This window comes from Sardina pilchardus, chromosome 10 (genome assembly GCF_963854185.1).
Source record: "Sardina pilchardus chromosome 10, fSarPil1.1, whole genome shotgun sequence".
Taxonomy (NCBI): Eukaryota; Metazoa; Chordata; class Actinopteri; order Clupeiformes; family Clupeidae; genus Sardina; species Sardina pilchardus.
This window is the reverse complement of record NC_085003.1, coordinates 7,492,043-7,516,242: the sequence shown is the minus strand read 5'-3', so window position 1 is coordinate 7,516,242 and position 24,200 is coordinate 7,492,043. Positions and strand designations below refer to the sequence as shown.

General features: G+C 46.5%; 1 protein-coding gene across 1 annotated transcript in view; it reads right to left on the bottom strand.

Annotated features, from left to right (window-relative positions):
• The window catches only part of plxnb2b (plexin b2b), an 82,583-nt gene that overhangs the window by 12,615 nt on the left and 45,768 nt on the right, over nucleotides 1–24,200 (bottom strand). The window contains exons 2-15 of the mRNA XM_062547482.1: nucleotides 7,651–8,771; nucleotides 7,364–7,552; nucleotides 6,743–6,868; nucleotides 6,380–6,480; nucleotides 6,108–6,234; nucleotides 5,604–5,766; nucleotides 5,354–5,465; nucleotides 4,658–4,769; nucleotides 4,082–4,183; nucleotides 3,407–3,502; nucleotides 2,571–2,658; nucleotides 1,895–2,061; nucleotides 1,399–1,547; nucleotides 158–269 (exon numbers count right to left, since the gene is read on the bottom strand). Coding sequence (XP_062403466.1) covers nucleotides 158–269; nucleotides 1,399–1,547; nucleotides 1,895–2,061; nucleotides 2,571–2,658; nucleotides 3,407–3,502; nucleotides 4,082–4,183; nucleotides 4,658–4,769; nucleotides 5,354–5,465; nucleotides 5,604–5,766; nucleotides 6,108–6,234; nucleotides 6,380–6,480; nucleotides 6,743–6,868; nucleotides 7,364–7,552; nucleotides 7,651–8,769 — 2,763 coding nt within the window. The 5' untranslated portion in view covers nucleotides 8,770–8,771. The remainder of the gene's footprint in view (nucleotides 1–157; nucleotides 270–1,398; nucleotides 1,548–1,894; nucleotides 2,062–2,570; nucleotides 2,659–3,406; nucleotides 3,503–4,081; nucleotides 4,184–4,657; nucleotides 4,770–5,353; nucleotides 5,466–5,603; nucleotides 5,767–6,107; nucleotides 6,235–6,379; nucleotides 6,481–6,742; nucleotides 6,869–7,363; nucleotides 7,553–7,650; nucleotides 8,772–24,200) is intronic.

Here is a 24,200-nt window from a genome sequence, read left to right as displayed (position 1 = left end):
CTGTTTAAAGAAGTTCAAGGCAAATTAAAGTGCATGGTGAATTTCTTTCATCACTCCTCCTCCCTCTACCCCCCTCCCTCGCTCTCTCATTCATTCCTCCACACTTAATTCTCCCTCGCTCTCTCTTAGGCCGTAACAGGCATTGAGGTTCCGTTACCCGGTAAGTGAAAGTGACGGATGAGGTCCCTCTTTTCCCCCCGTCCACCAGGACCTCCACCTCACCAGAGAACGAGCTGCCCGGACCCACCGGGCCGATCTCACACACCACGCTGGCACGAGAGAGAGAGAGAGAGAGAGAGAGAGAGAGAGAGAGAGAGAGAGTTAAAAACAGACCATATTTACTGTTAAAACGACAATATCTGCACATGTTCTGACACCTTTACATAATAATTGCTTAAAGTTCCTTCAAATTTCATTTTTTGTGTGTGTGTGTGTGTGTGTGTGTGTCTGTGCGACAAGAGAAGAAAGACAATGAGGGATTGTAACCCAGGGTAACACCAAGCTGCCCACGAACTACCCGAGAAGTTGCCGGCTACTGTTTGCCCCCTGAAATCAATAGCACTCACCTTCTCCAAAAAGAACGGAGGCGGTGTGCAGTGAATGCTTATGTGGGCCTGGAAGGAGGGGGGCGGAGTGGGGTGGAATGGGGTGGAATGGGGTGGAGGGGGGTGGAGTGGGGTGGGGGGGGCAGCACCCAGCTGCACAACTTCTGCCTTCAAGTGCGAAAACAAGACCAAGTGGACAACTCCGCCTGCTTGTTAAGAGCTTTGGCTGAGACATGGAACTTGCTGGATGAGGGATGCATTGGGCGTTTCTGCAAGCCAACACATCCGTGCCACGTCGGCAAGCCAGCAACTTAGCAAACAGATCAGCACCTGCTGTGTGGAATCTCCCTCTTTACCATCGACAACAACATGGTGACACGGACAAATTACCCAATTCATCCATCAAACTCCCTCAGTGACTTGGGGAAAAAAAAAAACAGAATTGATGAAGTCTGCGCCTCTAAGCAGACTGCAGCCCATACTTTTCCCGCTTTTTAAAAGCTGCGTCCTAAATTCATCCCCTCCTCTGGGTGCCTCCATATGGCAGCAGAGCACATGTGCAGGGGGCAGCTTCATTCTGCCATTGATTTGTAGTTTACGAGGCACAAACCGCATTACTGGGCGGCAGGAGAGGGGACCACCGCAAGAAGTAGCCCACGCAGCATCTCGCCCAGAGCAGGTGCACACACCTGCCATATGGCCTCCGCTCCACTCCTCTGGGAGGGGGGGGTGCAAACGGTAAAGCTCATATAACTGAACGGAAAAGGGAAGTGGACCAGGCATGGCAGCTGCTGCTGGGAGGAGTCGGGGAGGGACTGGGGTGCCAGGTGAGGTGGAGGGGGGGGGTGTTTACCTGGTGGAGACGGAGTATTGTTGGTCCAGGTGCACGCACGGCACTCCGGCCACCGTGATGTTCTTGATGTCCTCTTTGTGGATGCCCAGGTTGGAGCCTTTGATGGTGACGGCGATACCTCCTTCGAGAGGCCCGTACTGAGGGATAATCTACACACAGTGAGGGGGAAAATAAATCAGGAACACCACATGCAATGTTTCATACTGCCTTGGGTTAATGGAGTCACTGCAAGTCGTTTGTTCGGCTTGCTTTTGTTCAGAGGCCGAGCAATGTCAACTCTCTTGTTAACCTCAAGCTTGAACCATCACATGTAAATATCTGAGCTGAAATCACTCAAAGAGCATTAAACTCTGGTGAGAACATCACCTCGGCTATTAAGCAGAAATAAGAAAATAATCTAAATTAAACTTCAAAGTAATTTCATACAAGTCCCGTGGGAGGTCAAACAGGGCATGAATAGGATGGGGCTCTGCATGTTGGCGTCGTTTCAACTCACTTCGGTGATTTTGGGGTTTGGACACGGCAGGGACTCGTCCGTCGAGCACAGCTCCTTGTAGATGCAGGTCCGCTTGGCGGCGCACCACACGCAGTGGTACTTGCTTTGGTCGGCGTTCCGGCACAGACTGCAGTCCTCGCGGCCCGTGGAGCAGTTATATAAGGTGACTGCGCGTGGACGGACACAAATTGAGGACAAGTTAAGACAGGACAATGAGGGATTAAGGTCACTGAAGCCCTTCTACTTAAAAAGCAAACAGCGTTTCCCCTCCGCCAAGATATGCATAAAGAGCAGTAGTAGTCCACTCATTAGAGTACAGGTTGCAATGTGATGTGATGACCCAGGCTCTGGGCTAATGATCTCAGTTTCTAGTACTCTGCCAGAGTCACACCAATTTATAGTATTTCCATGTATGGGAATGACACAAGGAATCGTCTCAGCTGTGTGACTAGAGGTTCTTATCCAAGACTAAAGAGCATAACAAAGAATGCAGAAATGCGATTTTGCAATCTTACACTCTTCACACTAATTAACAGCAGGGACCGTGTGGAACACTTGCTGATTACAGGAGATCACAGGGAACAAGTCAAGCTACCTTTCAACATTCTGCAATTACATGTCGACACCGCAAAATAGCCCACAACTTCCTAGTGACTTCCTGCAGAGTGAAACATACCGTTGAGCAAGCTGTCGATCTTCTTCCCTGAGTGTTTATCTTTCACATGAAAGAGAACGCTGGTTTCATGTGCTTTGTCGTAAGAAAACTGCAAGGAGAGAACAGAGAAGAACCAGAATGAGTGAATGAGCAATCGAGCTAGCAAGCGGGGCCCCCATATTTGTTTGGACTCTCCTCAGCCCACGACGATGGTTGAAAAAGATCATCTTTCATTTCTACAGGCACCGCTTTCTGCTTGCCTTCTTTTTTTTCAGTGCCGCGCTCCCTTTGAATACATTTGGCAGACGTTCAACCACACAGCTAAAGAATTCAGCGCAAAACAAGAACGTAGCTGGGGGCGAGTTCGCTTTTGCTGCAATGAGCAAAACGCTATTTTTTTCCCTTTTCTATACATTTCCATTTCTAAGGAAGTAAAAGCACAAAAGCAGTGGGAGCAGATTATTTCATGAGACTGCATGTACGACTGGGGTGAGTGTGTCCATCAGGGGGTGCTCTGATCTCTATGTCAGGCACTCTTGCACCAGGTGAAACAGGACTCTGGCCTTAAACGACCCTTACACAAGCAGAAATGCGCACGCAGACAATGAACGTGTCTTTGCCATAAGCACTGACCTCGGCCACACAAATGCCTTGCCAAGGACCATTATCTTCAACGTAGACAAAATAACTACTATGAAACATAACAAACACACTCGCTTCACGCAACAGTGTAAATTATGTCTGAGGGAGGTTAGTCTGGGCCTGATTTCTGAGCACACTTCCTGATTAACAGGGGTTCCCTTTGCAAACGTGCGTGGGCACGAATACCTGACTGATCCGTGGATCATGAGCCTCACCTCATATCCGGCGAAACTGTAGAAGGGTCCGCCTTCCCTCTTGACTTCCTCCTCGGTGTGCTCCATCAGTTCTGTGCCAATGGTGAACTCGTGATCCTGGTATGTGCATGTGAGGGGAGTTGAGTGGAGAGAATCCGGTGAAACATTAAAATGTCAAGGTGAAGGAACACATTGCTCATGCTCAGAAGGACAGTGACTGGCCTTGGGAGTGCTCATGGGAGTGTCCTTTTGGAAGCACACCATGGGCCTCCGAATCCCACTGCCTTCTCTCACCAATCCCGCTTTGCTGCTTTGTGGACATGTTCTCACAGTGCATAATGAGACCGACAGGGAGGAAGAGAGAGGGAGAGAGAGAGAGAGAGGAGAGAGAGAGAGAGAGAGAGAGAGAGAGAGAGAGAGAGAGAGAGAGAGAAAGCTAGAGAGAGCAAGAGAGAAAGAGAGTGAGAAAGAGAGAGCGAGAGAGGGTGAGGGAGAGAAAGCTAGAGAGAGAGAGAGAGAGCAAGAATAAAACAAAAGACAGAAAGAAGAAGTGACAGCTAACAATTCTGTACAACTGATCTCGTGCTTTTTGGAATGCACTCAGCACAGAATTGTAGCGGGAGGTCTCCCATATTGCACACCCACATCCATGGAAATTTACTGAAAAAAGCTAATGAATTCAGTGGTGTGACTCACCTGGTATAGGTCAAGCTTGATTCCCTCAAAGCTGATCTGGGTTTTGTAGCCAACAGGAATGAGGATTGGGTCGGGGTTCTCAAATCTCGGACAGTTTGCTCCCTGGGTGGATAACGGAGGAGAGGAGCATCAGTGTTTGTAGAGTGCTTTCTTGTTTTGTTTGTGACTATGTGTGTGTGCGTGTGTGCACGTCTGTGTGTGTGTGTGTGTGTGTGTGTGTGTGTGTTTTGCATGTCCTGACTCTGACACTTCACATCGGATTTGTACCCTCCATCAATTATTTCACTTTCCCATTCTCAGCTCAACCCAGAGCCCTCCAACCCAAGAATGTTTCACAGCCATGACATTGTAAGTGTCATGAGTCATTGATGCATTACAAACTACTATTCACAGCACCAAATAAGGAAATAAATAATTAATAAATATAGCAAACAGGCAACCCCTGCACCCTTGCCACTGCCTAGCTCTTTCTGTCCAATTAAACCATTCATTTCTGTAAAAGGAAAAGAAATGAAAGAGAGGTAGAGTTTCAGATGAGTACGAAAAGGCATGCTTCCTCCAAGCAGCGTGTCCTACTTGTTTGTGTCGGATGATGTGTGGGTCGGTGTCCTGATCGTTCATGTCGCTGCATGTGTGGTCTCGGGTGTTCCACTGACAGCCCCAGCTGCTGCTGACACAGGACTGGCACCTGGGAGGAGGGAGAAGGAGGGAGAGAAAGAGGGAGAGAGAGAAAGAGAGAGAGAGAGAGAGGGAGAGGGCAGAAAGAAGTTGGGAAGTGTGGCGGTGGGGGGGTTACTTTTGGTTGTAGATGCGTGGGTTTGTAATTGTATCTCTCAGAGTGTATTAATACTGAGGGCAAAATAAATCTTCCAAACATCTCCTGAACAAAACCCATTCATCAGATGTTTCTCACCCTTGCCTAAAAACAATACGGGGGAACCGGGGGCAAAAAAAAAGTGGCGAAAAAAGATTGACTTTCATTTTGATGAATGAATAGGAAAGTAAAGCAATTTCCTCATCCTTGGAAAAACAGATCCCCAAAAATGCAAGGGGTATCTAAAGAAGCGTATTCAATTCTTACAGCAGTCATGCATCATAGTGTATGAATAAAATGGAGACCTTCTACATGTACATTTATTTATTAATATATTTATATGCATCCCTGTATTCATTACACCCGCAATCGTCAGCACAAACATCCTGCCTGGATGCTGACACCACGGGAGGGTAGAATGGGGTGGTGGGTGGGGGTGTGTGGTGGGGGTAACTCACGGGGTGTTCTCTGCCTTGTGAATGGCTGCAGCGCAGTTGTAGAATTTGTACTCGCTGGAAGCCACCTCCACCGCGGAGTTCACAAAGACCTTTACAGGCACGGCCACGAAATCTGGGCAGAGCAGAAGGCAAACGTGTGAGGGCGCCAGGTATTGTACACAGCGGCCATGTGGGAAGGTGTGCAGCATGTGCTGCAGGTGTGCATACGATGCTACTGCTGCAGCTGATTAAGAGGTCCTGAGGGACTCACCTTGCTGCTCTGGTGTGGGTGGGATGGCGTTTGGCTCGGGCAGGCTGCAGGTCACCATTGAGTTGCTGCCCATGGCTGCGATGCTGGTGAAGAAAGATCCAAAGGAGCATTGCAGGGTGTCAGCACTGCCAATGCTGGGCAGCGAGGGGATGTTGATGTCCACCTGTGAAGCAACCGAAGCAGGCCAATTAGGGAGGCATTTTAATATCTCTAATTTTATAATCTGTAGTTTCAGACATATTGATTATGAGGATCTCCAAGGTGAAGATGATTCCATGCATTAAAATTAGCTCAGATTCTTCTCTGACTATTGCTCTGGTACTGTGATTTTATCATCAGATCTTTGCAATTATGCCATTACATAACAGCCCTTTGAAAAAATCCATACACAGCATGTAGTGTCCTCAGGGGAAATTGTGAGAAAAAAAAAAAAACTATTCATCAATGCTAAGGAGGATGATTGAGCAATGTGTATGCATTATGGGTATGTTGATTGACTACTACCTGCTGAGTCTTTGTGCAGCTAAGGTTCGGGGGATGGAAGGAGACAATCTTGACACACTGCTGCTTGGGACTCCACAGCCAGCCATTTTTCTCCTCAGCACGATGGCAGCCTGACCTCCTGGTGCACCTATTTTTACAAATGGCCATTAGCCTGGACAATCCATCCAGTGGTGCTGCAATCTGCAGGCTCTGTTAAAGAGCTTCTATCTTGAGCCAGATCGGGGGCCAAGAACCCACTTCTGTTTATGCAGTACATCATACGCAGTCCTTACCTGCCCTCCAAGACGCACCAACCACAGTATGGGTCCTTAAGCCCCACACACGACTGGCAGTCTTTCTTTTGCTCACAGGCTTGCACAGGAACTTTGGTGATCTGTGGGACAACAGCCCAGAATTAACAGGACACCCACTGAAAGGTCACAGGACTTGACAGAAACATTTGATTAAAACACTGACTTGCTTTTCAGACTTTCCATTAAACAAAACAGACAGCATGCCTCAGGGGAGCCATCAAAAACGAAAACAACAGTTCCACCAGCCAACACAATGTCAACTGCAGCCACAACAATTTACACAATTACAAAAACAGAGGGTTGGCTGCAATAACATACTTAGACATGTGGTATATCTCTTACCTTTTTCTTGGTTGTGATGTACAGGTGGGACACACTTGTGTCAAAAAAGAGGTTCTTATTAACAGCATCACCAGTTGTGTCGCCAGGAACCTTGCTGTACACCTCTGGGCTGCCTGATAGATGTAGCTGGGGAGGGAGAGGACTCAGCGAAATGAACGTTCAGAGTAAATTTGGTCTCAGTCCACAGTACATAAATAAAAATCAAACCCATGAAATGAGGTACACACAGTATTATCTGTGAGGATCTGGTATAGCAGCTCCTAAGAGACAGTCTAGTTAAGTCCCTGATTAGAGAGCTTTATTGTCTTATAGTGGCTCCCCTCTGAGTCTTAATGTTTATTGGTGGTTCATCCGCGCATTATCCTAAAACCTCCAAACTACGTCTCTAATACCACTGACGCCTGGTGCAAATGGGTGACCTCATATTACCCATGGCATCTGTGAAAGCATTTTATGTGTTTTTATGGCAAGTTAAGCATCCAACATCAAACTCAAGGGCTTGAGTGAAACTGAAAGTACTCCATGCTTAAAAAGAGCAGACATCAACTGACAGGGGATCACAGAGTTATCAATAAACATCAAATTGTGCCTGAAATACATGATGACTGACGTCACATTTACCTTGTACACCTCTCCAGCAGAGGTGCCCAAGAAGGCTATGGTGTGGTCATGCTCCACAGCAATGGCCACAGCAGTCAACCGTCCTCTCTTTGTGTAGATCGCTTCAGACTTCAAGGCAAATTCTTGCTTGCTGGCCAAAGGAGAGGGCAGGAAGTCTGCACCACACGTATAATGTGTCACAATATCCTTCTGCAAACGACATAAACGACAACCTTAATTGTGCCTTACTAAACACCATGATAATTAGCCTGCCTCTCAGCATATTATTACAAGAGACATCAACTTACGTCCCGCTTAGCACAAAATTCAGTTGTGCTGGTTGAGTAGGGAACATCCACAGCGGGCCTCCCACCAATCTTCCCTGAGTCACTGTAGCAGGCACTGATGATCTCCACTATCCTCTTGTTGATATTGTTCACGGGGTACAAGCACAAGGCTGATTCGGTCTCATCCTCGTCAGAGCTGGCCACAAACAACACCTTGTCCCAGGAGAGAACGTCGCCATACAAGCCTGACTCGGACAGACTGCGGGCGAGCTCTTTCCCAGGGCTTGCCACGTAGGCTGCCTTCACCTTGTTGAAGCGGTTCTTAGGGCCACAGTTGAGCTGCAACTCCGTATACGAGAAGTAGAAGGGATCCTCCTCACAAAGGCGTGAAATAAAAGTGTAGTTCTTATTGTCACTGCCACCCATTGTCCTTGAGAAAAGGAAGTAGACGAAGCCTTGGTCCTTGAAGGTGTAGCGAAAGTCGTGCATGTACTTGGCCGAGAACGGGATGGTTTGCACACCTGAGGCCTCCACTATGTTCTCGAAAGTCACCCACTCGTCGTAATTCTGCAGTATCCGCGTGCTGATGAGCTTAGCACTGTCCACTGTGTTGCCATAGCCTTTGCCCACCAGAAACACGGTGAAGTTTTTCCCTACAGTGGAAAGGTGAGACATTACGCCCACCACCGACACGCTGTCCTCGATGCTAGCCACATAGGTCCTCTCTCCCTTGCTGTCGCTGTAGTAGATCTGCTGGTTAATATTGCTCAGGTTGACCAGGGAGCAGATGCCCCTGTAGACGCTGCCGCAGACGATGAGCGTGTTGTTGGAGGGGTTGACCAGCAGCAGTTTGTTTGTGTTGTTGGTGTCTATAGCATTGGGGCACATACTGGCGTGGATGGGCGGCGTGCATCCGTGCCGGTCCTTCTTGGGCCCCGTGCCCTGTGTCTGCTCTTTGGTCAACGCGCCGTCCAGCTGGTAGATGGCATTGACGGCTCCCAGGTACACGCGACCCGTGCGAGGATCCTGCACCACGTTGTTGATGGGGGTCTCGGAGGCGAACTCTGCGTACTCTGCTTCTTGGCAGCAGGCGGAGGAGAGCCACAGCAGTAGCAGTGATGCCTGCGCCACGCTCGCCATGTCTAGGAGACAAATGCAGGGGAAAATCGGTCAGAAAAAAAAGTCCAACAAAAAAATACTGGTAGGCAAAGAAATCTAGAGAATCAACACAATCAGTGTTCAAAGTGCATGAGGCTGAAATGATTAAAATGAAAACCACTTATGACCAAAAGCCATGCACACTTATTTTGATACATTGGTAATTTGTTTGACAGATCAAGCGTTCAAGCCAAAAAAGTGAGAAAGCACAAGAGACTCAGAGAGAAGAGAATCCGGCAGACAAACAAAAAGAAAGGATGAGAGAGAGAGAGAGAGAGAGAGAGAGAGAGAGAGAGAGAGAGAGAGAGAGAGAGAGAGAGAGAGTGTGTTGAGTATGACAGATCGGGGAGGAGAGATGCATCTCTGGGATCTATTAAGAACGACTCTGAATGTAGACAACACCAACACAGCGAGCAAACAAAAACAATTTCACTAAAAAAAAAAAAAAAAAAAAATCCTTATACCTGTGGTGTAAAAAAACGAAATGGCACAGCTCGTATTATAAAGTTTAATATGTCTGTAAGGCAAGACGGGCCTGCATCACTCTCCACACCACTGGAGCCTGTGGGATTCAGGTGGCACTCCAAGTTCTCGGCCGGGAAGGGTCCCCCTCCTAATTTCAGCCACATTGTCAGGCCTTGAGACACCTCTGTCAAATTGAAAAACCCTGATGGAGTTTCCCAGTGGGCAGCCTATGAATGGCTGTTATATTATGTTAACCTTCTTTGCCTCAGAGCACTTAGTGGGGAGACGACTGATTATACATTTGCCCTGTGGGCCCAGTTAATTTCAGGTTGGATTCACATTTACATACAAGTGCCTGTCCCGCTTTATTTCCTGATTTTACTTAATCCACCACCCCCCACCCCAACACACACACACACACACACACACACACACACACACATCTTCCATTTCAAAATCCATTTCTCTAGGTAAATGTATCTGCCCTATTTAATTCACAGCCTTAAATGGTTTCATTTAAAACTGAAACAGTGATGCAAACTAATTTCATGCAGAAAGTTTCTTGACTTTAACTCTCACTGAATGAGCCTGAAGATAACTGGTAGCCCCAACGTCACAGAAACATATACTCTGATCTCAGTGTCTGTCACATCAAGTACGCCGAGCTTCTGACGGATTTGATTTTGAATGTGCAAGTAATTCAATACCAGAGCTTTGGCTATGAAACAAATGGGCTTAGATGGATGGATGGCCATTGGCTGCTTGTATCATGGACATTTGTGATTCAATTACTGTGACACATCTGTTTATTGCTCTTCAAGGTCATGACCCCTTTCGCTTAGCCAATATCAATCACTGACCAGTGGCGCAGCTGAGTGAAAACAACTGAGGGCATACCGAACTTTCACTAACCTGTCTGATTAAACAGGGCCTCATTAATCTAAATTGTTTTGGAAAATGTAATCAGTGTCACAACACAAATTTGACATTTGAATAAAATGATTACGTGCTGCAGAGGTGCGCTTATTGGCCATCAAGTCTTCGCGAGTAAAACAGAAATTGGTTCACTGAAGATGAAGAGAACCAGACAAGCTATTTGCATAATCCATTTGGTCAGAAAGAAATTGTATGTTCGAGACCAGCCTAGTGCCATTCACAAATGTCACATGACTGTTAGAATTAAAAGTGCTCTTCTATGGAGGCACTTCCCACAAAATTCTCTTTCAAGTCAAAACATAACACAGAAAGCATGCAAAGATATGAGCGCAGAAATGTCTTGTTCTGTCGAGAAAAGACAGGAATGTGAATCTAGTGACTTGCATAACTTCAAAGAATCATTTGCTTATTCATACAAAGCTATTCCGGACTAGAAAAAGGGAAATTCCTCAGATCTTGATATTGGTCATTCCATTCAAAAAATGGAATTGTGAACACTTTTCAAAGGCATGCTCCCACTTTCCCCCCAGATGCCTTCTCATTCTTTTCATCATTTTTTCACACTTTTATATCTGTGACACCAGAGTTCAAGATTCCAAAACATTCAAGGGAGAAAACCAGTGCAATACAAAAGGGAAATGGAAGGCTTCTCTGCTTAGCATAGCTGGTTAAGGATACAAGTATACACACCAAAACAAGGCCTGCCCAAGTGGGCCACACACACACACACACGACTGAATATACAAACTTCTCTGAATTTAGCATGGGCGCGCCATGTTACCCTAAAGCTAGCAACAGCCCCTAATGGGCGCAGATAAATAATAATGAAATGGCCTCGTCACTAATGAGGCCGGCACATCTGGAAAACACAGCCTCAGAAAGCCCCGAATGTGAAATTATAATCGTCTTGGAGAACAGAGAGAAAGGCTTACCTCGAGGAACAAAATAAAAACGGGGAACTACTCTCATTAGTGCATGCTCGTTAATGCAGAAACACGTTTAGCTAAGCAGGTTGAGAGGAGACTGTCAGTCTCTCCGGGTATCTGAAGGCGCACACAGATCTGAAATATGAGACAAGATACCACACGCTCCTTCTAAGCTGCGAGAGACAGACAGTTATTCATCCTGGGGAGGCGAGGATGTGTCTAAACACGCCGGGAAAAAGACCTTCTGAAAAAAACTGAGATTACGGGGTAGAGAGACGGGGGAGGTCAGGAGATGGCTGAGGGGAGGGAAAGTGAAAGAAAACACTCCCAGTGTTTGTGCACTGAGCAACCAGCACTATGTCTGTGTACTTGGTCAACATTAAACCCCATTAAGGGCGAACACAGAGCTGCAGACAGCGACTTCCCAGTCGAATCTTTTCCTGAGACTGACGCCGTGCACTGATGGACCCCTCCTTGACCACATAAGGAAGTCAAGTATGTATTAAGGAAGTGAGAATGGTTGATGAGTCAGCCTCCAGGGCACAGGCGGTGATTCATTTAACAGCCTGTAATGCTTCTTAAACATCTCTGATGGCAACTGTCTTTGACTTACGCCAGCACTTAGATACACATTCACACATAGATCACATCCACTTTTGAAAACTTATCAGGATAACATGCCAGCCTGCACTTATGCACTTGATTGCATCCAAAGAGTACACGGAGATAATGCATAGTAATGTTTACATTTGGCTTCATAGATGAACACTGGAAAAAGCTGGAGCCATTAAACAGGGATCCTCCTCCCGGAGTCTGGCAGGGGTGATGGGAGAGTTAACCCTTTGGCTTCCAGCTGGAATGTTCATCTTGCAGCGTAATTAAAAATGTACAGTCCATGGAAAAGTGGGTTAGTGTCACACAATGCAATTCATTGTGAATGAACGCTTCCACACGGAACGCTCATAATGAGTGCCTCTTCTTCCTCTTCTTTCTTTTTCTCCTTTTTTTTTGTAAACGGCCCAAAACATAAAGGGAAAGGGGGAAATCTCATTCAGAGCAGGAACCCAAACTGCCTACAGTCGCAGCCAGGAGAAAATTGTTTTAGAAGTGCTTAGGAAAGCTCGTGTGACAACGGCAATCCAATTTCCATATGAACAATTACCCCGCCGTCAGGCCTGGCAGTTCATTTATTTCAATTTGACTGACTCGGAGACCGCCTCGCCTCGCCTCGCCCAGGCAGGAGGCAGGCGGCCCAGCCATTGTGTGGCTCAAACAGCCCTCGCCGAGCGAGTTAGCGGGGGCACAGCTGTCCTGACTGAGTGCAAACTGCACCCCCCCCCCCCCCCCCTCCCCACACACCCCCAAGTGTAGACACAAACACTCCCTGGAGATGTGCGGGAGGGACACACACATCCGAAGGAGGTTTACAAATGTACATCACAAATTACCAACGTGAGCTCATTTGTTTGTGTGTGTGTGTGTGTGTGTGTGTGTGTATGTATGAATGAGAGAGAGAGAGAGAGAGAGAGCGAGCGTGTGTGCACACGCGTGTGAGTGAGTGAGGAAAGAGAGGGAAAGAGAGAGAGAGAGAGAGAGAGAGAGAGAGAGAGAGAGAGAGAGAGAGAGAGAGAGAGAGAGAGAGAGAGAGTTTATGCGTGCATGTGATTTGTTTTGGAGGTCTCATGGATCAGGATGCTCTCCCAACATGTCATTCCAAGCCTTTCTGTCTAAAGTGTGGGCTCTTTATCAGAGTCTGGAGTGTTGACAGTCTTTCTCTCTCACCAACAGTGGCTCCATCCCTTTTCCTACTGCTGTTCCCCCTGTTGCCATCTGGGAAGTGCAGTCAAGCAAAAAAACAAACCAAATATACAAACACACACACACACACACACACACACACACAAAACAAAGACTGGGATGATCTCCAGTGTGTTCTGGCTTGCTCTACCATGCCTGGATGAGTTGTTGTTCCATAGGCATGATGTGGCCACTCTGCTATGGACACAGCTGGCCTGAGCAAAACACTATTAAACGCAGGACTGGATGAAGAGCAGAGATGTCTCTCTCGCTCCCCCTCTCTCACTCTCTCTCACTCTTTCTCACTCTTTCTCACTCTCTCTCTCACACACACTCTCTAGACAGTCACACTTTCGTAATTCAACTTTTGGTCTTTGATAAACATTTTCACACTGCTGTACAATTAAGAAGTCAGAGACTGAACGGGGGAAAGAATCCATTACACACCTTATTGGTCACAATGATTTAACATTGGGAGCATTAAGGCCAATGAGCCATGAAGGTATCTAATATGGTTTGGTTTCACTCTTCGGTTCCAGAGGTTTCAAGGGGAATACAGATCCTTCAACAACTCAATGTCATTCAACTTCAGAAGTCACCATTGTGTTTTTTTCTCCCTTCGAATATAACAGAGCAGTCGATACACACCATCATAATGTTATTTGTTCCTTGCTCAAGATATTAGTTTTTCTTCAACGCACAATACATTTTCTTGCCCATTTCAACTGCCTTAAAAAGGTCAAGGCAGAACAAATAGTACAGGAATCTCTATTGGAATATCTGACATTTTACAGTAGAGCAGAAAAATAGCCTCATTGTTGGTAGCAGCAGGCTTTGCTCACAGAGATCGGGGCGAGGGGTCAGGGTTGTGTCTGCTGCGATGAATGCATATCAGTCTCGTGCGGGGAGGCATCTGCTTCTGGACAGTGGAGCAGCCAAACGGCTTACAGCTGGGACACCGACAATGACTCAACTCAGCAGCGGATAACATTTTCAGGGGCAGTTACATTACAGCCTTGGCATAAATGGACGCATGAAATAAGACACAATGACAATAATGTTATGGTCACTGGCTTAAGAGGGTAGACGCTAGCCGACTGGCTGGTTGCTATGATACAAATGCCTGCAAAATTGGCTAATGGGGAGAGTGATCCGTTTAGCCATGTGAGGTATAATTGCAATGAAATCAAGTGAGTAGACAGCATCCTCTCAAAGCACCCATGGCCAATAAAAGGATTTGATCCAGGTACACTTTCTCTTGGTGCTCATTTGACTACTTTAAGTAGCATCGTGTAATGTGATATGCTAATGCAATATGCTAAACCAATATGGATGAGCCAAAAAGCTATCAAAATGTACTTCAAAATATAAAATCACATGAAAATGTGACATTTTCATATTCATGAATATTTTCCAAAAAACATTAACCACAAGCTGGTTAAGCTATCACACATTGCAAAACCCTCACTAAAGCCTAAGATCTGCACAGGGCAGAGCTTTGGTAATGGCTAAACAAACACCATGATGTGGACCTGATGGCCTTGCTCATAGCACAGGTCTGACTGGAGCATAGCTTGATTCCCAGTGGTCATCCTCAGCCTAATTAGGGCCCTTCACCAGCACAAAGCCTACTCAAGCGTGGCGCCTCGACTAGTAGTAGGGGGAGGCAACAGGTTGATGGGGTGTTAGAACACACACAGCCAGGGGCAAGAGGGACCTCATTCTCTCTGTGTTGGCCAATTCGCCCCACTTAAACAAAAAAAAAATAGAGAGAGAGAATTAATGAGGCTAAGCAGAAGCCCTCGCCATCCGGCTGAGGCCACTTCTTTGCTCTCTCTCCCTCTCTCTCTCTCAGCATGACTTTGTGGTAGTGATCCTTGGCTCACACACAAATATGAACACACATACACACACACACACACACACACACACACACACACACACACCTACACACACTGTCACAGAGCCCACCAGTTGGAAGCGTGCAGACGCTCATTGACTAGGAGCGAGTGATTAGGTCCCGCAAGACAGGCCTGACCTTTTCTTCAAGATCAACACCCGTGCGTTCCCCCGATTTTATAGACGCTGTGGACTAGAGTGACTGCCTCTCCGCATGGAAATGTCAGTGGTTAAAATCTGCCAATCAATCTGCGCCGTCGCACTGCTGTTGCCTCATTAGCGTGCCAAATTGCTGTGTGACTATTTTAGAACCTCATTGGCTCCTGGTATCTCAAAGTATGCGATTCGAAAAGCAATAAAGCAAGCGCCATCCAAACTCCAGCCAGCAACACAGATAAAATTGAAATATCAGGCTCATCCAACAACAAACTTCAAACAGTCTGGAAAGAATATTATTTGATTAAACGAACCATTGGCTCCTAGAGAACACAGCACACTGACAAATTAGATTCGAACTCCGATGAAGACACAGTATTTTGCATAATTGAGGGCTGCACATTAATCAGTTCCAGTCCCTTTTTTTTTTTTTCTAGAAATATGTTGACCTTGAACTGAGGAGCACCTGATTCAGCTTTTTGCCCAAACTTTGTGCACAAAACAGGACCACAATGGCCGCGATCTCTCAATGTTTGTGTCTTCACCGGAGTGACATTTTGATCTTTAATTATGCGATCTCTCGAGACTAGCTCCGCCTGGACTGGAGACTCGGCCGCCGCGGATGCTGCTGTACTGTCCCGCTCTCTCATTGTCTTGCAGATGTCTGTGGTGATACGGGTGGCGATTGATGGGCTGGACGTGGAGGTTAATTAAGTTTGAAATCGGGGAGATGATCAGCTAGCTGTCAGTCAGGCCCAGAGTAACATCTCAGCAGTCTGTCTGACAAGTGCGAGACTTGAGACAATGACTCTCCTCTCCTCTCCTCTGCCTGTAAAGGACCAGAGAAAAAAAGAAACCTGTGCAATCTTTGGCTCCAGCCTCAAATAAAAAAAGGGACTCGCTTCTCATGGTCGCTCTGTAATGCACAGGAATTTAAGAGACTGAAAACAGAAAAAAAAGAGAAGCTCTAACTGTTTGGCATGATTCCTTTTTGGCATGGCCATCACGTCTGCAAGCAGTAATCCTGGAAAAATGGGCCGTGGTATTAGCGCAATGCTCAGAGCCAGAAAGTAGTCTTATATCACCTAGCACACCTACCTGTCTGCTATGCTAAAGCTTAGGTTATTATCCATGGGGCTCTTTAGCCACCACGTCCCCTCCCGCATGAATGGTAGCCATTCCTAATCGTGCCAGGGGAACAAAAGGTGAGAGGAAATGAGTCCCTCCTGAAAACAAACCGGTTTAATCTGGTTTCAGACAGACTAGATAACCAACAGGCCAGTGCCAGTGATAAATGAGCATCTAAGGATGCAATAGATACAATCGCTTTCTCACCCCCCTAACACACCCACCCACCCCCCAAAAAAGGTGGGTAGTCTTTCATGTGCTGTACACAAGGTGACATTTTGTCAGGGCTTAGGCAGGCCCCGGCAACATCAAAGCCCTGCTTTTGTTGGCAGCGTTTTGTTCGGATCTTGTGCGCCCACTATCGTGCCTGGTCGCCGGCTCTGATAGCGTTGGTGTCTGCCAGTTTGCTCCCCCATTCCAGCTCTTTATCTGCGCAGCCTTCTGTTGATAATTATCCTAGTCTCCTTCGGCAGCAGACCGAGTATCCCCGAGACTAATGTGTACAGTCCAGAGACGCAATTTCACCTGTAACATTGTGAAGTGGAGCCAAGGTCAGGCCCTCCTTCAGGTCCATATTTGATTTGAGGCCACTGTCCGATCTAACTCCGAGAGCTTTCATTTCAAGAAACTGTGCGAGACGCATTCCATTTTCAATTCCCGGGCAGCAGGGCTGAATGGAAATTGACGATTCAATCCTGGAATGGAACTCGGAGTACTTTTGGAATTGACTCCCGCTCCACTATCTGCGTCCTGGTCTGCTGAGTAGAGCCAATTTCTCCGCTTCCATGGAGACGTGGAGAGATGGCCACCGCAGAGAGGCGCTTAAAGCCATGCACTATCATCAGCAGCAACTCCAGGAAAGAGAGTGAAATACCCTACACAGAGCGTTTACAGGGGCCACGAATTGCCACGGGACTTAGAGCTGTTTAAATGTCGGCTATGCAAATGTAATTTTCACTGTGTGTCATCTCTTCTTGTTCAACACTTTGACCGATTAATAACTGCAGATTTCCCTGGCCAACCATCAATTAACACCGGCTAGATGGAATAACGAGATTAATGTGTTTTCTATCTGTGCATAATTGCTATCCCCGTCCAGCCGGGACACCCTCGACTCATTCATGTTTCAAGGAATGTATGTTGGTCTGAAGATTATAAATTAAAGTTTAATGTGTACACTGCCTTGGATTCACATTCATAGTTCAACTCTGATTCTCTGTAAAAAGTTTGGGCACCTTTTGTAGACAACATTGGTGGAGAACACGGTTTAGGGTCACGTCCAAAAAAAGAAAACGGGGCTAAATAAATCTAAAAACACGATCCTTTCCCAAAACAAAGGACTAATGGGGTAAGGGGAGAGTTGAGTGGGGAAATATTGTGGGAAACAGGAAGAAAACAAGACTGAAACGAAAGTCGGTCAAAACAGAGTCGGAGAGAATAGGCACAAAGGACATAGCACATCTTCAATAAGCTGGCCCATTGTCTTTTCATTTGAGCGATTGTTCTCCCTGCAGAGAGTGAGAGAGATTAATCCTGTGCAGGATGAGAGTTGAGAGGGATTTACTTCAAGCACTCTTATTCTCTTATTAGGGAAATTCTCTGACATAAATAAGGAGAAAGCCCACAGCACAGATGCGGTGTTGCTATGAAACTTTAATGGAGGGGAGGGGGTGCTGTGGAAACTAAGACAGGGGTTATAGAGATCCTGCTATCACAGCCATTCTTCACACTGATAAGCACCAGGCCCAGAGGATCAAAGTAAATTCTCCAAAGTTTCACTGACCGTGTCCTTTCAACTAGATCCTTCAGAGAGTGCAAGAGGGGGAGAAAACCTTTTGTATTAAACAAACACTCAATTTTCCTCTTCTGGGAGGCAGAAGAGATGAAAATGGATAAAGAATCTTTCCAGGTGATAAAGTCCCTAATTGCTCCACTAAACACACATCCTACTTAAACCGTCCATGCTACATCGTTTTAATTATTCGTACAAGAGCCTAATTAGTTGCATCCATGGTACCAGGGGCTACCGTGCACCCAATTAGGCTGGAATCAAAGCCTGGTGCACTCGATATGATAGAAGGCTTCTGCTGCACCGTAACCTTACACATATAATGAGTCTTCCTTAGGCAGCGGAGTCATCCGAGTGTCTAACTTCAGTCTCAACCAATCTCACTTGCTCTGAACCCTTGGACTGTCTGTAAGGAGGTTAAGGCTGAAACTCTCACTGACTCGTCGATTTCGCAGCTGACAAGCAGCAGCGCGAGTTACCACGGCGCATCAGGGCAGGCCGCGATTTCATTACCGATGTCCGACCCCCATACCGCCGCGGAGCAGGGCAGACCATCTCCCATACTGACGCCGACATTTTGGGGGGCGTCTGGCTGAAGGGTTTTAAAAGTCCCCCCCCCCTTTACCCCCTTGAGGGCGCGGCGCATTTTGTTTGCTTAGCCGAGATGCCGTGTTGACGGCTGAGCGGATTAGGGAGCGTTTCAAACTGTTCAGGTGAATCATTTCTCTCCTTGGCTCCCAAGTGGATGCCTTTTGATGACACAACGGTGCAAATGGGAAGAAACACACGTTGGCTGAAAAGAAATGAGGAGAAGCACAAAAGGACTAATCCCTCTAATGTTGACATGCCTGCAATTACGGCGCCGAGAATAATGATGAATAGCAATATTTCGATACTCAATAGCTTAGCAATTGCGTGACCTATATATGCTTGGGGGATTTATAGCATCAATCCTCTTCACCATGGATGCTGCTGACTTCACAAAGACCTTATAATCTCACAACCTTTGACTCAAGAAGAGATTTAGTCTTCGGATGCCACAGGCACTCTGCAGTGATTGCCAGTGCAGGGGCCTGTACTACGAAGCGGGGTTACTGGCTTAGCTGGGTAACTTCGAGAGTAAATTGATCACGTGTGGCGTAACTTCCCGGTTAAGCCGTACTACGAAAGGTGGATAGGTTTTAACCTAGGTATGCTGCCATGGCAATTTACGCTGCATCTCAAACCTGCTCCGAGCAGGTTATGATCTTGGTTAACCCGAGGTTTGCGGTTAACCACACCCCACAATGTCGACGTAGGCTACTTGGAAGATACATTATTGGAGCGCAAATTGTAAGCGCCTCTCTTCGCAAGGCGAGAGTTTTTTAAGACCGCCAGAATCTTTCTCCATATAGTATTCTCTATGAAAGATAGCCTATACATTCTCAGCCGAGGGAATTCGTTGCATTTGTCAGCTGATCGAGGCAAAGTGGAGGCTATAAGCATTGGCAATATAACATATTTTCATAATTAAGAAATATTAATGCAAGCTATAACTAGGCCTATAAACCTTCTGAATGTTCTTGAGTTTAATTTTCACCTGCTGCCAGCGGCACTGCCGTTGCATCTAAAATGTTCACAGGATAGGCATACACTAAATCAGTCAATGGGGCTAAACATTCAATTAACCTTTATTAATATTTATTAATATACATGGCATGAATTGTGTTGCATCTGTAGGACTCTTATGAACTCAAAATGTATTTATTTCAACTCATTTCAGACATTCCGCAAGCTATTAATCCTCCGTAACACATAGGCTATTTAAGGAACATGAAATAAAACTTTACTTTCATATATCCGATCTGCAATAGGCTACGTTGCCAACAGCCTTGTCTTGCTTTGTTTGCTGCCGACGTATTTGATGTATCGTAAAGTGGGTTTTAATTCCTCGCAACTTTTTTATAATCATTGCTCATTCCTTATGCGTAAAATAGCGTGATCGCGTCATCATTAAAAGTGGTGATATGCGCTGCAACCCGCCCATTTTATGTGAACGCGCACCAACTCCGATGAGGTTAACCCCAGTTCAACAAATCAACTTCTTACTCAGCGTCGTAGTACCGATTAGCACCAATGAAGATAACCAGGTTTTGTCAACCCCGGTTTAGCAAAGTAACCCTGGGTTACATCTGGGTAGGTTGAGCTCCCTTCGTAGTACAGGCCCCAGTTGCAAGGGGAAGGTCTGTGTGCAAACAGACTTGTCTGTTAAAGAACCCCCCCCCCCCCCCCGCCCTCACTGGCACTTACAGTGCTAACACACACAGCTTGTGAAACCTTTGAAGTGGACACAGTCTATGTTAATCCTCAGCGATTCTGTGAGGAAAGCGTATGGAGGTGCAAGGATGAGGGCTTCATATGCAAGAGCTCCGCTCACCTTCAATCGCTTGCTTTTTCTGGCTAGACAGAGCACAGTTACCACAAACAACAGCATCTTCAGAGAAAATTGTTTTCCAGGTTGTTTGAAGCAGAACACAGGCCTCCCCCCTCTCCAATTCTCTGTCCCGCATAAGAAGGCATTACAAATGTGAAATAATGGGATCCCACAGTGCAGCGCAGCTGGGACAGAGTGCTGGTGCGTGCAGCGTTTCATCTCAGCATGGCTTTTGTTAACTGCACCGCACAAGGCAGCCTCTCCACAGGAGGATCCACCCGAAGCAGCGAAACCTGCGAGGGGCACACACACACACTCACTCTCACACACACACACACATATATAGACACTTCCCCAGTGAGAATCCAGACTGCTCCACATCCAGAGCCCTGCTTTACAGCAGCAGGACCTCTGGAGATGACGTCCCCAAAGAATGTTAACACAAAGATCAACACAAGTCGTCTGGAGTACTGCTGCCATTCAAAAAAAGAAAAAGAAAAAAGGCCTGGCCCCTTGATGTGGAGAGTATGAGCTAAATGTTGCATTCATCACTGCTCAGTATTATGCAAATGGGCACAGGCACTGGCCTGCCTCTCCATCAAAATCCTGAGTGGGGATTTCAGTTTTCCTGTTCATCTCCCACCACCCATCAACACCCCCAACCCCCCTCCCCCCCAATCCCCAACCGCCAACCCCCCAATCCGCAACCCCCCTCCACCCCTAATGTTCTCGGAAGCTGATAAAGTGGAATTGCTGTCATTGGACAGGACTGAGGGAAGGGTTGCCATGGTGACGTGAGATGCCAATGAGGGGAGTACGACATGGTGAGTCTTATCAAATGGCACGTGATCGCAGTTCCCGATACCGGCCACATACTGGGGGAAAGAGAGAGGAAGGGGAAAAAAAAATAACAATGGCCTTTCCATGTCCTTCTGAGATGATCCCTCCAATTGCATGGGGATAAAGTAAGTTTTCAGTTGAGTCCTGTAAGGTAAACACACCTGGTGGGCCCAGCCACAAATAAAATCCGCATTAACTCTTCTTATGAAGAGAGGCTCAGTCCAATCAATCCATGAGCCTTACTCTGACCATGGGCCCAAAAGCAAGCAAAGAGTACCACAACAGAATATGCATTATGGCATTAGGAGCACTATATTACTTTAAATCCCTGGCTATGTGGACCTGGGGTAAATCTCTATCTTTTGGACACATGGCCCTGTGGGATACATGAAACTGTCAGCGCTTGAAGTTTTCCGAAGTGTGACAGAGTGGGAGGTGCGGGCGTCAAAATCGGAGAAGTTAATCTCCATCCCAGTAAATAAGTCTAATTGAATCCAAGACGAAGCTTGCTGAAATAATGCGCTAGATGGGGAGGGGAATGTGCTACTTTTATGACAGGCTGCACAAATTGATCTGAGAAAATGAAATACTTACAGTATTTGGCAGCAAATTGAAGGTAGAGGTGTGAGAAAAACAGAAATGATTATGATCATAACTTTTTCTTTTTTGGGGGGCGGGGGGGGATCTCACAGAGAGGAAAGTATATTTTAGGTTCGGCAAAAGTGGAGTCAAACTGTTAATATTTTACAGTCTGATAAGAGAACAGCAAGAGGGTGCAAATCGGCTCACTGAAATTTGTAATGTTTTTACCCTGGTGTTCAAAATGCAAGCGCTTCCTCTGGTCTCCAGTCCCGTAGCCGTTCTTATTTGGCACTCAGCTCTTCAGCGTTAACATTACTTTCGACATCACATCGAGCCCTCTAATCTTTTGGCATCAAAACCATACAGTGAAAATGACAGTTCCATGTGATCTCTGACGTGAACGCACCGCTGCATATTGTTGGGTTAATCACAGCTCTATCTGGGTCGCAGGAATGCAAACACAAAAGATCCAATCAAAATCTCAGCGGAAGCCACCAATAATGTTGCTCTGGTTTTACTTGATCTGCTGTTGTGTGTTTGCCTTACAAAACATGGGATGACCTTTTAAATCTGGGATTATTAGTGAAGACTGTTTGTGTTTGGACTAATCCAAAATAATAATACGGTCATCAAAAAATTATATGGGCAGCCAAAAAATATAATAGATCAGACACACACACACACACACCCACACACACACACACACACACACACACACACAAACACACGCACGCACGCACACACTTTATATCCTTACACAGGTCAATCACATAAGCAAAGTCAAGCAGATTCATTAACATTATCACAGCATGGAATGCTTAGACCACAGGAGTCACATGCAATTACGATGATCAGCAACAATTATTAGGAGATTTAAGAAAAAGGGAGGAACTGCTATATGAAATCCCTGCTGAACAGATAAACTTGAGAAAACATTTCATTAAGTCACTAATCAGCTTACTAGATCCTGTGGCATCTAGTCCCGAATAGGTACTGTATGCCACAGACCTCCACACGGCGTTAGCCCATGAACAGCCATGGACGCACAGTTTCCAACCCTAAGTCCAGAGAAAATGATTCAGGGGGCCCGGCTATCTGTTCCACAGCCTAGATAAAAGTGCCATTTTTCCACTTCAGCAATCTGATCTCCAACCAGTCGGCACTGCTGCTCTCCCCGCCTCTCTCTGAAATGAGAGTTCTGCAAACCCAGAGCAGGGGTCGACAAGGATCTCCTCCCCAGCAAAATGCTCCACCGCAGGGGCGGTTAAAAAAAAAAAAAGAATGGAAAAAAAGAGACTCTTGCCTACAAAATGAAAACCGTCATCCTTGAACATCACAGAAAAGCACCCATTTGAGTTCCTATTTAAATCCAACTCATCGCTCAATCACTTTGCTTAACATCTGAACTTTGCTGTCGTCTATGGGGCTCCATCATTACAATGGGGGTGTCTGAGTGTGTAAGTGTGTGTGTGTGTGTGTGTGTGTGTTCATGGTTGACAGTGAGAGAGAGACGGCATCTTGTCAACTGGGGTTTGAACTCTGTCCTATAGAGGTTGCGAGCGGAGGCTTTGGAGCAAGCACATCAACATCCTGTCATGGGCCGCCTGAGCGAGCTCAAGCGATGAAGACGCTCTGAGGATAACCGCAGACGAAGAAGTTATGGCAGCCCTAACCCCTCTTCTCCCCCTCTCCCTCTCCCCCTCATCCTTTCATCTGTCGCACAACCAGAAGGGAAAGTTCCTCTGGAATGCAACTGAGGGAGTCACTGTGGAACTTGTGGAAGTTCTGACAATCAGGAGTTGTAGAAGTTGTACTCTTCTAAGTCCCAGAGCCAGAAAAAAGAGAGACAAAATGACAGGGAGTACAACAGGGGCCTGTACGTGGACCCACAATTATCTCCGGACATTCCGACAAGGATCAAAGGAAAGAAGGAGCAAGGAGATGATGCTCAAGAATCTTGACTGCAGATTGTGGACAGATTGGAAGACTTACAGTAATCTGGTCTGCTTTAGTAAACAACAGCTGAGAGCGAACACTGAAGTGTGGAAAGGTCAAGCACTTAACAGAGCTTTTGCTTCACCATAAGTGCACTGACAAACCTGTGATGCTGTGCTTTACTGCGGTGACTGAGAACAACAGACATCTCCTCTGTGGGCAGTGGGGGTAGGCCAAAGCTACCTGTGGATGTCAGAATGGTCCCTGCTGTTTGCATGATCCAATATAGAGGAATGTCCGTCAACAATAGATGAGTGCCGTCAACAGCGATGAAGACAATGTCTTTTAAATAATGGCTGAGGTGGGGTTGGGGGGCTCCGCTGTCATATTCTGAGAATAACGGGTTCAATAACATGCTTCCAGCTCAGACATTCTCCCGTGGTGTACTTTGCAGGAGGTGTCTCTAAAATGGATGCCCTGCTCTCTACACCGCTCCCTTCAATCTCTGTTGACATTTTCCATATACCCTCTACTCATACCATTTCGG